Source organism: Pectinophora gossypiella, chromosome 11, assembly GCF_024362695.1.
Source record: "Pectinophora gossypiella chromosome 11, ilPecGoss1.1, whole genome shotgun sequence".
NCBI lineage: Eukaryota > Metazoa > Arthropoda > Insecta > Lepidoptera > Gelechiidae > Pectinophora > Pectinophora gossypiella.
The window spans coordinates 16,191,670-16,206,272 of record NC_065414.1 but is presented as its reverse complement, the minus strand read 5'-3'; the positions used below and the strand labels follow the sequence as shown (position 1 = coordinate 16,206,272).

At 37.5% G+C, this 14,603-nt stretch overlaps 2 protein-coding genes across 2 annotated transcripts; both read left to right on the top strand.

The window, feature by feature from the left end:
• Window positions 1–2,024: 2,024 nt before the first annotated feature.
• On the top strand, window positions 2,025–2,807 carry LOC126370941 (3-oxoacyl-[acyl-carrier-protein] reductase FabG-like). The gene has a single exon (XM_050016075.1). It carries the CDS (start codon window positions 2,025–2,027, stop codon window positions 2,805–2,807), a length of 783 nt encoding a protein of 260 aa, XP_049872032.1.
• An 8,852-nt stretch (window positions 2,808–11,659) lies between these two features.
• LOC126370940 (uncharacterized) lies at window positions 11,660–14,140 on the top strand. The gene is made up of 3 exons (XM_050016074.1): window positions 11,660–11,738; window positions 12,957–13,140; window positions 13,795–14,140. The coding sequence occupies exons 1-3, from the start codon at window positions 11,660–11,662 to the stop codon at window positions 14,138–14,140; spliced, it is 609 nt and encodes a 202-aa protein (XP_049872031.1).
• Window positions 14,141–14,603: the final 463 nt, after the last annotated feature.

Here is a 14,603-nt window from a genome sequence, read left to right as displayed (position 1 = left end):
TAACCAACGTAATCGTTGGTTTAACAGATAGCTCGGTGAGGTGTGGGACTGTGGGTACTTCATCATGCGATGGATGTACCTATGTTTACCCCAACTGGGATATAGTCGGGAGCTTATGTTATACAGGGTGTCAGTGATATCGTAACGAAAACTTTAAGGGATGTCTCAGGCCATGATTCTGAGTTCATATCAAGTGAAATTTTCCGTCGCAAAAGTGTGGTACTGAAAATAATTAAAAAAACCCAAATTTTGTTTTCTTTATTTAGTAAGTAATCAGAATTTCATAATTTATCTTGAACCTAGTACCTACACGCCCTAATTCACAATATACAAAAGAACCCATTCATAAATATATTTATTCTTTTAAACAGTTTATTGCGATATTATTGGAAAGAACATTATAGAAACTGTAATTGATGTGCTTCGGAAGTTATGGTAACCCAATAGTCCCAACTACTAGCCCTAAAACATCACCCTAACATAACCCGCAGTAGTGGCGTATGCTCCGTACCCCCTCCGGTTGATTGCGGGAAGGCCTGTGCCCAGCAGAGAGACGTACACAGCCTGTTTATGTTAAGTACTTACGTCTAATCTTCTTCTGTCGTGTGGGTTGTGAGGTGGATTACCAACCCCGTCAACCCTGGTGTCAGGGTTATTATTGTGCCGCCATAGGCCCCTGACATGACTCTTGTAACGACTACGTACTTACATCAGTAAGTAGTAACCGCGACCAATGGCTTAGCGTGCCTTCCGAAGCACGAATCATCTTACGTTTTGGACAATCAGGTGATCAGCCTGTAATGTCCTAACCAAACTAGGGACCACAAAATATTGTTTGTGATTTGTCCCCACCGGGAATCGAACCTGGGACCTCTGGATCGTGAGCACATCACTCAACCACTGGACTACAGAGGCCGTCTAATGAACCATTCAAAAGAATATATGACATACTATATCATAGTCTGTATACACTACTAGACACAATAGAGGTTGATTGACAAGACGCAATGTGGACAGAGACAAGCCATTAGGTGGACCGACTGGACTTGACAACCGTTTAACTATGTTAGTAAAGCGAGTGCATATTTGCTAATTCCGGGTCTGATTCTCAGTTTACATACGACGTATTCTAGGGGCAATCTACGGGAGTGTATGGGGGTTTCTTCACGCTGTTTTTCTTCACATAGTGTACAACATGCAGACGTAATAATAATGAAATGCTCTAATAAAAATAAATACCACTTACTTACACAACAAAACTACATAATTATATTACACACATACATTATTTAGTAAGTAAGTATACTTATTAAATTTTTAAGTCATCGAGATGTTAAATATATCACGTTAAATAAAAATCTGTGTAAATTGAAATAGAACATATAATCGAAAAAACGCGTTATTATTTGTATGTTGCAGTACAGATAAAATTATTGTCATTTTGTGTAATCACAACTCAAAACACTCATCTTTTTTAAATAACACTGTGGATTTCATGTACTTAGATATTAATTTAATTATTGCAAGGATTACATACAGTTTACGTGAAAACGAGGCATCACCAGTCTCAGAATATGGCAAAACCCAGTGAGTGTAACCGCACGCAATATTGGATTACCAACCGATTCTATTACATTATGCTACAGTCACTGATCACTTCACGAACGTTAAAGAAGATAATACAATGATATAGAAATGTACTCTTTATCTTTACAATACACGAATATTAAAATAATATTAATACATTTCGTAAAAGATCAAATAAGAGCTTTGTTTATGAAGTTACATAAAATTACTTATTACTTATTTTACAAATAAATATATTTATACGCATCATAAACAAAGTCCTTTAAATATTTTAGTAATGATTGAGTGGGTAAAATTAGTAGATAATATTGGTAAAAATCTTAAAAAATATTTATTCCTCGCCAACATTCTATTTCTACATGTTTTCATTATTCGTGGTTAGGTTCCTAGTTACGTTACCTCAGACTGACTCAGTGTTGGATTTCCACTGGTACAGTATGGAGTTCTCCAACAAAGTCGTAATAATTACTGGAGCGAGTTCGGGTGTTGGTGCTGCATGTGCATTGCACTTCGCGAAATTATCAGCAAAACTATCCCTCGTGGGAAGAAACCAAAATAATTTAAAGAAAATCGCTGAAAAATGTCAACTCATCCACGGTTTCCCGCCTCTAAGCGTTATTGCTGATGTTACTATTGAGGAAGATCTACAAAGAATTGTAAGTGAAACAATAAAACATTATGAAAGGATCGATGTTTTAGTGAACAACGCTGGAATTTCCAAACTAACTGGTATTCACGGCGACATGTCGGCTTATGATTCAATAATGTCTACGAACGTTCGCGGCACTTACCTACTTACTAAAATGGTGCTACCGTACTTGATAGAAACGAAAGGAAACATCGTTAATATATCTAGTATACTATCGACTAAAGCGATAACTTTCATGACTCCATATTGTATGAGCAAAGCCGCTTTGGACATGTTCACAAAATGTGTCGCGTTAGAATTTGCAACGAAAGGCGTTCGAGTAAATTCGGTGGATCCTGGTCCTGTGAAAACTGAAATATTTAGAAGGGCTGGAATGAATGAGGAAGAGAATGAGAAGTTATTTGAAGGTCTGAAAGCAGCTGCTCCACTGAAGAAGGTGGCTCTGGGACAAGATGTGGCTGAACTGGTTTGCTTCCTGGCGAGTGAGAGAGCGCACTGTGTTACGGGAAGCTGTTACGTCATCGACTGTGGGTTGTTGCTTGGTGATGGAGGAAACATTGATAGACATTAAAATCATGTAACGTTTTATAATTATTTTTGTACTTTGCTTAAAATAATCAATGAAAGACTGTTCAGTACGTAACAACGCTAAATACTTATTTTTTCATTATTATTATAAAGACACAATTGCGTAGGTACACTTTAGTCTTTCATGAGTTATATGTAGAATTGCTTCTATAAAGATAGTGTGCCAAATTCTGTGTCAGTATTTTTAATTCATATCTGTTTAATCACACCCCCTCAAATCCTCTTAACTTCTTACTAACGTATTATATTCCTAACTCGGATAACTTTGTTAAAGTCACAGCTAATTTGTCGCTGACATCCGACGAACAAAGACGATGAGATTAAAATATGTTAAGCATTGTATCGAGTCGGTGACGAACAAAAGCCTTCAGTACGTTACCCAGATAAAGCCTGCGAGATGTATCCTCGGGGATCGTTGCTGCTTGAGATTGTGCAGGCAATTTCCGTCGGGTGTTTTCGTGTAAATTTAAATTCTTTTTACCCGTAATTGCGGTAATATATTCACTTATCTGGGGCGCTTAATCCTTCCCCAGGTGGGGCGCTAATTCCGTGTTATCTTGCGTTAATTTCCCTCGTATAGTCGGCCCGCAAATTGATTGTTCTGGCTCCGGCGCAGCATCACTGGAAATTGAATTAAAAAATATTTTCCCCGCGTTAATGGTCGTGAAAAAAATGTGCTTCCCTTTTTATTCGCCCACGCGGTCACATAAACCCGCGTTGACCGTATTCTATTTTTTTCGATCTATTTATATTCTAGCGGCGCAAACGTGCTTCGTGCTTTAGGTGGCTTGGTGTGATATAAAATGAAACAATAACCATAAAAATAGCTTATTATAACTCCGGTGGCTCTCATTATCCAAACAAATCAGTTTTAATTTGAATGTCTGAGGGAGAGATCAGATTCTGGTGTTTAAGCCGGGGTAAGGAGCAATTTCCCGGGCGGCGGGAACACGAGTCGCCCGTTACCATCGCTGTTATCCGCGATTAATATAATTCCCTAATTTATACGCGGCGTGTTCACGCGCATTGTTATTGGGACTCGCATCGCGGCTTTCAATTACACATACGAACCAGCAACCAGGTATTACTCCAACTCACATTATCTACCCTATTTTCATTGGTGAAGTGTGCTGTAATTATCTTTCCTTTGGCGTGTTGATAAAGAGCGTCTATTTGTTTTTGTACCTTCGTTTTCGTGTTTGTTTAGATGTCTCTGTAAAGTAAGATTAACACGCTCAGTATTGATGTACATCTAAATAATAATAACGGATGTTGTAGCAGGTGTGCAATTTGCATATCGTTTCAAAAATTAAAAATATGCCATTACCATTTAGAGATATTTAAGTATTTTCAGGACACGCACGCTACACTTGGTGGTGAACAGGGCATCCTCGCAGTTAGAAGTACTACAAGCTAACGCTTCTCACAGACCCCAGTCTCTGTCACCAACAACTGTATCTTAATCTTGTTTTATGTTAATTACCAATTATCGTGTTTATGTGAGAAAAATAGACATATATTTTTATTTTAAACAAATTTTTAAGTGAGAGTAAATATTATTTATTAAATAATAAATACATAAACAAGTACATTCCATCCAACTACAATTATAACAACACACATATTATTAAAAACAAAACGAAACGAAAGTTACATCATCATCAGCCCATTAACGTCCCCGCTGCTGGGGCACGGGCCTTCCCTATAGATGGATAGGGAGAGGGAGATCGGGCCTTAAACCATCACGCGGGCCCAGTGCGGATTGATGGTTATTAACGACTGCTAATGCAGCCGGGACCAACGACTTAACGTGCATTCCGAAGCACGGAGGAGCTCGAGATGAAAACTTTTTTTTTGTGGTCACCCATCCTATGACCGGCCTTTGCGAAAGTTGCTTAACTTCAACAATCGCAGACCGAGCGCGTTAACCGCTGCGCCACCAAGCTCCTCAAGAAAGTTACATACATTTACCATTTAGAGATATACTTATTTATTTTTTATATATAATATAGGCTGACCACAATCTCACGGTCTCACCTGATGGTAATTAACGATGTGGTCTAACGTGGATCACGCTTATCTAGCAAATACGCTTATCTAGCCTTGAATGCTCTCAGATTATGACGAGTTAGCCACAGACAACGGCAGACAGTTCCAGTCCTTTGCTGTTCGCATCAAAAAGGAAGAGGCAAAACGTTTAGTGCGGATTGGTGGTATATCCACAACATAAGTATGAACTGCCTGCCGACATCTAGTTGTCCGTAGATGGAATGAAGTGGGTAGAATTAACTCGCAAGTTCATGCGCACACTCACCGAAGTGTATCCTATAAAAAACCGACAGGCATAGACAGATATATTTTTTAACTTTAGACTTTAGTTTTACTTTTAGGTATTTATTTTTTGTTGCACCATCCCGCATCCAAGTTGTTTGTAAATTTTTGTTTCCTTTTGGTGGTTGCCTGGAAGAAATTGCTCTAGAGCAATAAGGCCGCCCAAATTGTACTGTACTCATATGTTATGTCTGATTGTTGAAATTTAGTTCTGTGCAATAAAGTATATATGATTTGATGTTGATTTGATATATTTTTAAACGTTTTTAATTAATTTTACCAGTAAAACAGTAGTTTATATTTTACCCCTTTAACCTTTATATAGGTATAGCTATAGGTACATTCAAATCCTGCGGTACCCGAAACTGTTCAGCCCTCAGTTCGAAACTCCAATAAATGTACAACCGCAGCGAATAAATAGGATGCGATTAGACCAATTACACGAATGTGCAAAGTTGCACGTAGCGCGTGCACTGAGTGCACGTTGTTGTCGTTACGTGCACTGCCATGCTCGCTGGTTCACGATTATTGCATTGTTACTGCTGTTGTATTCACACTTCGACTTAATTAACGATTCTACGTGAGAATAATCTTAGTACAAGTGTTTATTCGGAACTTACATTGTCTTCGAAATTCAAACTTATTTTAATAGATCATACGTGTATACGTAAAGCCGTCGTAGGTTAGATGGTAGACCGCTTGCCTCTCACGATGAAGTTGCAGGTTCGAATCCAGCACAGGCCTAAACCAATGATTGTCGCATTTGTTTTCGAATTCATGTTTGGATCATAAATGATTATCACGTGCTCAGTGGTGATGGAAAACATCGTGAGGAAACCCACATTCCCGAGAAATGAATTTTCGGAGGTATGTGACCTAACCTGTATTGGGCTGGTTTTCGCGGGTTGGAATGTCAGACAGGCAGTCGCTTCTGTAAAAAACCGGACCTGTCAAGTCTTCAGGTTAGGTAAGCGGACCCAGTGAGAAAATCGAGATAATGCTAGGGAGACTTTTTACGCAGATTTCCAAATAAAATATACACAATTTTTTTGTTAGTTACAAAATAGTCCACATACCAAGTTTTATATTTCTACCTTGAAAATTGCAGAATGCTCTATACAAACTTCCACCCCCTATTTTAGGGAATTGGGGGATTATAAAGAGACAAAAACTAGCCTATATCACTCTCCATCCCTTCAACTATCTCCACTTAAAAAATCACGTCAATTCATCGCTCCGTTTTGCCGTGAAGGATGGATAAAAAATAGACACACACATACACTTTCCCATTTATAATATTAGTAGGGATAAATAATATTATGATCCAATCAAATATAATTTGGAGAGCAATCAAAATACTCATTAAAGTGGAGTGAGCTAAGCAAACAACCTTACTACCTCAGTTTGCAACTTCGGCTTATCCTTGTTATATTCCTGGTCCTATTATATTGGATCTAGTTCTTACAAAACAATACAAGGCAACTTGCCTCCGACACAAAGACTCAGTAGTAACAGAGAAGCCTCAAAGGGAACATTATTATTACCTAACCCACATAGGACACTCCGTCGTAAGGTCAACAAAGCACTGAAGATTCTGCATCTACTTTTCAGAGCACGTATGTGTCTTATTTGCTGACGCTACGGCCAATCTCACGACAGGTCTCCAAACATATTGGACCCTGGGCCCAAGAGACTGAACGGCCTCTTGATAGCACTTGTATGATAGTGACTGAATCGCAACTCTATTGTCATAGCAAAGGGTGCAAGGTAAGCGACGGCTGGAAAGGTTTTGATAGGAAAGGGCTGGACCATCGAATGACGTCTATTTAAGGGCAACAGATCGTTTTACTTGTAATTTGTGAAGTACGCGGGTGGATTCCGAATCGCCTACGTCATCCCATGAGTATTTCATTAATATTCCATAGGTATATATTTTTTAAATGAGAGGTAACTATAGAAACGGCATCGTTAGCATTTTGTTCAATTTCAGTGACCATTTTGCGCCAAAATTCTTTCAGTTTCACAAACCAATATTACATAAAGCAGGAATTGTGATATTAAAAAACATTTTTCAGGTCTCATTCCTCCCTTTAGTATCAAAAAACTAATAGAAATACGAAAGCCTACAAATAATAATTCTCCGCCGAGTAAAGGCCTCTCGTAATTCAAAATGGAATCTAAATTTCAGATCTCAAAGGTAGCCTGATACAGGGTGTTAGTGCTATCGTAACGAAAACTATAATTTTGATTCTGAGTTATTATCAAGTGCAATTAATAATAAAAAGCACTATTTTTTTATGAATATTTATGAATACTCATAATCGTGGTCTGAATCATCCTCTTCATTTTGCGTTATGGTGTCATTAACACCCATACGTACTCCTATGGCTAAGTGTAAATGACGTCGTAACGAATACTGAGAGGAATGGTTTAGCTCACTATTCTGAGTTAATATCAAGTGGAATTTTCCCTCGCAAAACTATAGAATTGAAAATAATTTAAAAAACCACAAAATTATTCATGAATTTTGCGACGAAAAATTTCACTTGATATTAACTCAGAATCATGTGCTGAATCATTCCCCTCAGTACTCGTTACGATGTCACTAGCACCCTGTATAGGTTTTTAGAACAGCCAAAAATGCCTATCCTCGGGTTTCCATCATTTATACATATCGAGTTGCCATGTTTCCCTGGAAACTGTAACATTTTACTGAAAACTCTCGTTTCAGCGAACTAAACTTTGCCGATTTGTTTATCACGGCATCAATATCTGTCAATCGGAACTCGGGACAAAGTTGGTCTTGGATAAAAAGATGAGCGTACTATTCTGTTTGCGAGTTCTCCAATATACCTAGAATTGCGTTACTGAGTAGCTACAAGAATATCATTGTTAACTGTAACGAATAGATAGAGTTCTAATTCTTCTTCTTCTTATCGTGTGGGTTGACAAGTGGAATACCAATTAACCTCATCAACCATGGTGTCAGGATTGTTATTGAGCCGCCAAAGGGCCCTGACGTGACTCAAGTAACGACTACGTACTTACATTAGTAAGTAGTAACCGGGACCAACGACTTAACGTACCTTCCGAAGCACGGATCATCTTACTTCTGGACAGTCAGGTGGTCAGCCTGCAATGTCCTAACTAAACTAGGGATCACAAGGAGATTTTTGTGATTTGCCCCACCGGAATTCGAACCCAGGACCTCCGGATCGTGAGCATGACGCTCAACTACGAAGGCCGTTAGAGTTCTACTTATTTAGGTATATTTGTATCGGAAGGTAAGATTGATAAATATTATTTACCAGCGCTAAGTCTATTAATATGTTTAATCTTGTTATAAACATACTTACTTTAGTGAGCTTCAATGAGATTCTTTAGATATTTAATTTTATCTTTCAAAATACATCGTTATCGACCAAACTACAGATGTCCAACTGACATACTTTATGGTGTAGGAAAGGGAAGTAGGGACCCCAACATTGATTCCTCAGGCGACGAAGCTTTGCAGCATGATAAAGTATTGTGAAATAGACATCATTTATAGATATCTAAAAAAAATAGATACCGGATGTTAGATATTTTTACGTAAATTCATAAATCGTTTATAAGATCTTGATTCGGAAAAATTCTCAGTCAAAATTTTCTTCGCCAGGAGTAACCAACTTGACAGAAATTTTCCGAAAGAAATGACGGTAAAACAGGCATACTTATCTATAAAAAATAAGTTTTTTTTGAAGAAAGTTTTCGATTTTTATGATGTGTCATACAAGTAATCCAATAACCCTTTTGGTAAAATAATGTGGACCGAGAAATTATTCCGCGGTATTTGTAGTTTTTTAGGCATAAATACCTAACTTCCGCATATATATTTTTTGTTTTTTTTTTATACAAGTTTACCTAATGCTATACTATAGAATGGACTTAGCAAAATTTCAGGGACGCAGGATTTAATATTGCGGTCTTCATACAAAAAATTGCTTCGTTGCCTACACTATTATACCGAAGCCGATTTTTTTGCCTCTCATATTGACTCTGAGTCAGTTTTCCTCACAAAACCGGAGCTCGGTTTATTTGTTGGTGAATAACACAACAAACGCAGCACAATACACGGACGTATCAGCACGGGCGGCATCGGCACATAAATTGCCGACAGAAGCAACTGTCGGAACTTATGCTGCTACACCTACGGGTAGCGAGGTGTGTCGCGTGACTGATGTATACATTGACGGCTTTACACTGTCTGTTGTGTTTTGTTTTTACCTGACTACGGAAAAAGAATGAAGGGCTCTTCACCAATTTATGCATTTATACACTCTATATATTCTTATTTAATTTATACTATTCATTTGTTTGTATACAATAGAACAGACAAAGAATACAGAGAGTTCAGGGAGTTAAAAAGAGTTTTTTTTTTATTTTTTTTATTTTTGATACGTGACTTATTGTAGATTTGCCGCAGATGGCATACTAGGCCGAGGTTAAATTCAAATTCAAATTCAAATTCAAAAATATCTTTATTCAGTAGGTAACATAGTTACACTTTGAATCGTCAATTTTTACATAACGAACGTCTCATCCGCCTAAAACTACTGCAGCTTCTCACAACCTGTATAGCCGGGGAAAAGAAGCTGCAAGAAAAACCGTGGCACAGGGCCCTAGACGTTCTTTAAAAAAAATAAAAATAAACATAAAATATTGATATACAATTGAGTAATTTAGCTGCCTAATATCAGTTCTCAGACAGTTAATCCCATGCATTCATATCTTCTAAATAATCACTAACTTTATAATAACCTTTTTTGTAAAGTTTTTGTTTAACTACTGTCTTAAAGCAGTTGAAAGGCAAATTCTGAATGTCAATGGGAATCTTATTGTAAAAACGTATACATTGCCCCTTAAAAGATTTAGTAATCTTATGTAATCGACTGACTTGTAAAGCAAGTTTATTTTTATTCCGGGTATTAACAATGTGCCGATCGCTATTTTTTGCAAATAATCCTATATGTTTTTTTACATATATTAAGTTTTCAAAGATATATTGTGATGCCAAAGTTAAAATATTAATTTCTTTAAATTTATTTCTAAGTGACATCTTGGGTCCCAATTTGTAAAAAAGCCACATTCAATCAACAATCAAGCAATTCACCTAAAAAAGCAATATTTCTATTTGTCATTTGTCTGCATTGCGCACTTACTTTTATATGACCAAATGTCAAATTGGTTTATTAGATGAACTGCTTCTATGTAGCTTTTTAACCCCCCTGGTAAGCTTACCTCTCAGGAATATATTTCTGCCAGCTGACCTCTTTTGTATTCTTATATAGATACCTAGGTATCTACTTTATAATTGTTTTATTGACTGTCAATAATTACGACGATGCTAATTCCAGGTGTAAAAAACTAGTACTATAATATATATAAAATTATGCCTATCTCATTATAAGATCTTCCTTACTGCTATTATATTTTTCATTTATTTTATGCATACTCTCACTTTGCAGCATTGTTCATTTATGTCAACTACAAGACGTCGTACTCTAAACAGTTATGAGAATTACAGGCCAGGTAAGGTAAGTAGGTAAGTGAGTGCGTAGTGCGTTGTTGTTTTATTTTCCGGTTTGATCCCGGGCCGGGTTCGAATTTATTGAGGTGATCCTCCACACGTGTCGCATACCCCACGACTTCGTGATACGCCGAATAGTTACTTGTAAACTAACCCTATTCGATAAGATGACTAACGATAGGTTTTACGTTCCTTTTTTGAAGCCATTTAGGAATTTCCAAACATCAGAACAATGTTATATACAAAGATTTAAGTGTACTGAAAAGTCACAACGAGCTTAGCTATCTTCTTCCTCTTGATGACATTATAACATACTTCTAAGACTACGTTTCTAGTAGAAGGATTCATCAATCTGCATGGTAATTACGCATTTTATTGACTCTTATTAATAATAATATTGCAATTTGACATTTGCTCATATATAAAAGTAAGTGCGCAATGGAAACAAATGTCATATACCAATATTACTGTTCACGAATTGCTTTGATGTGGCCTTTTTAACCTCGAGTACTTTTGAACAGAAATATGTTTTAGAACATTAATATTTGTAATTTTAATTATAGACTTAGAAATTTATCGCGCTTACGATTTTAATTAACATTTTATCTCTCATTACATGGGCTTTACTTGTACCACATATCCCATAATTCCGGTCCAAAATTCGTTAGAGAAATGTATCATAATATAGTTAATACCTTCGGAACGTGACCCGATGGCACCTTCGAAATTACCGCGGTAATAATTCAATCAGAGGAGGCTTAACCCAGCTTTTGATGTTTACCAAACACTACAGAGCGCAATAGCGACATCATCCTGCCCGCATTAAGACGTCTTCTTGTGCCGTTTTATTACACGCCTGATTTTAAAAGCTACTGAGTGCTAAGTGGACTATTAAGGTAGAATACAGACTTGTGTTGATAGGGTTATATTTAGAAATGAGGACTGTAGTTGCTCTAGTAGTGGTGAGCTGGCTGAACAACGCTCTGTGTCGAGATGAGGAGAAAATTATGAAAGGTAACTTACATTATCACATAAAATAAGTAAAGTATCAACTCCTTTTTATCAAAGTAATGGGAACTTAAGCGTTACTATTACTTCCAAAAGTAACATTTTTAAAATAAAATCTCTACAAACAGTCTATGTTACAATAAAAGTCTAAAAACCCCCGAGACTGCCATTGATAACGTACACGAAACCCTAGAACAATAGATTTTAGTCTTTAAACCTAAGTTGGAAATGCAGGCGCCTCTGGAACTGTAAGTCTAGGCTAGAACCCCTTTGGGAGCTCTAAAGGTCTAGGGGCTAAGGAAAAAAAGAGGATAAAACTGGCCGCAACTAGATTTAGTGCCCTGACACCCAATAATGTCCAGCTAGAGCTAAGTTTACACCAAATTTAAGAGGTGGTAAGAACACCCGCTTTATTTTCTTGGGATTTTTAAACGTCGGTCCCGACGACAGTCGAGAGTTATGACTTCATATAAACTTTGTAACTTTCCATGAATCTTTTGTAGTGAGAATTTAAAGTGGTATTTTAAAGATAGATTAAGTAAAAATTATGATTCAGCGCGCATATACATATGAAACGATTGATGAATGTGGAGGAAGCAAGGGAAATATGTGAGGATCGAAGCAAATGAAATTCCATAGCCTCTGCTTACCCCGGTGGGAAATAATATGATGAAAAAAATGAATATCATCAATATAGAACTAGAACGAAGGAGGCTAATAAGGTTACTACTTCTTCTATCGTGTGGGTTGTGAGGTGGAGTACCTATCAACCTCATCAAACCTGGTGTCAGGGTTACTATTGAGCCGCCAAATGCCCCTGACATAGCTCAAGTAACGACTACTTACTTACATCAGTAAGTATTAACCGGGACCAACAGCTTAACGTGCCTTCCGAAGCACGGCTCCTCTTACTTTTGGACAATCAGGTGATCAGCCTGTAATGTCCTAACCAAACTAGGGACCACAAAGTAATTTTTGTGATATGTCCCCACCGGGAATCGAACCCAGGACCTCCGGATCGTGAGCCCAACTCTCAATCACTGGACCACAGAGGTCGTCAGGTTACTACTAAGAACCTACTTAGTAGCATATCGAAATCACACTTGTGATTATACATACCGCCGACACGAAGTCGTAATATTTGGCTACTGCATCCCGCGAGGACTAAAGAGAGTCGGTCGTCCTTGAATATGATTACCTAAATCCTTTGTTTCTCCTTTCTAGCATGTTACTGGCCGAACGAGCTATACGAGCCCTGTTTCGGTGGTTGCGCGGAGGTTTCGTGCGACAACCCGCGCAACCACCTGCGTCCATGCTACCCTTACTGCGAACCGGGGTGTGTGTGCGAGGACCCTTACGTCCGCGACGACCGCACACACCAGTGTGTGTTGCCTCAAGACTGCTCACCGTATGTATCAATAAATATTTTTAAATTAAAAATAAACATATCTAACATAAAACATACAGGGTGTTAATGACACCGTAACAAAAATTTTGAGGGACGATACAGATTACGATTCTGAGTCGATATCAAAAAAAGAAAGAATGATAATTTATTTACTAAAACATGAGTCTCAAGTGGATTTTTCCGTGACGAAAGTATGAAACTGAAAATAATTAAAAAAGAAATACTAAAAACACTTGATATCAACTCGGCATCATGGTGTGAATCAAAGTATTCGGTACGGTGTGAATAACATATGCTTTTGGATACTTTTGGATAAATATATGGATAAATATATATACAAAACATATATTTTTGATATCAGATCATTACAGAGAACGAAACAATCGTGCTAATTACTTATAAAGAAGAAACACACTGGAAGGTAATAATGAGGCGTGTACAATAGTGTACATCCAATATACATTTTATATAATAAATATTGGATGTGCGTCTGATCAGCCGAGTAGCAATCATTTTAAGCTACTTCAGGGTGGGAATTGATAATGTGACAGACACATTCAAAGAAACTTATTATTATTGCACACACAATCGACTATGATTTTCCCATAAAGTTTTTACTCGCAAGTAAACTATAATATTCTTTTTGAGTTTCAGTACGCAAATGGGGATCCCGGTGCCGAGTAGGAGAGGGAGCAAGGCGTCTCTGGCAAGTGGGCTGTCATCGGCCGCGGCGCCCCCGCCTGCGCCGGCGCCGCTCCTCAAGTACGACAGCAGACCACCTCGTAATCACAACAAGCGGTCAGAGATGCTCTCCCCTCCAGAAAACATGAGTGACAACGACCTGCCCCAGTCTGGCAACGACTTCAAGCGAGCTTCAGAAATATCTCGAATGGGCAACTACTTCAACATAGTTATCGCACCACCACCAATCAAGGCTCTGCAACCTAGGAAACTCTTAACTAACGACATATTTAGAAACTCACCAAAAAGATTATCGTAAATAAATAAAGTTTCAAATAAGTATATTTTGTTTTATTGAACGTGTTTTGTTTAATTTCCTAACAAACTGTTACAAGTATTGTCGAATAATATTGACGATTCCAAAGGTTTTGTAAATGAAAATAGAAAAGCCTTTTATAATAGTACAATAATTGTTCAACAGATATACATATACGAATATATGGAGTATCAATGTCACAAGATAAAATTTCTCCTATTTAAATATTAAACTAATCTAAAAACTTAAAATATTAATTAATTAATCTGCCTGTGCTATCCCACTGCTGGACACAAGCATCCTGTCGCTTTTTCAATCCTTTCTGTCCTGTGTGATTTCCATCTGCTCACTTTCAAAAGCATCCAAGACATTAATCTGATCTATCTGTTTCTGAGTCTTATTCAGAATCTGCGGCTGGTAGATGACATCAGGAAACATTTTGGTTCATATCTACAAAAGTATCATC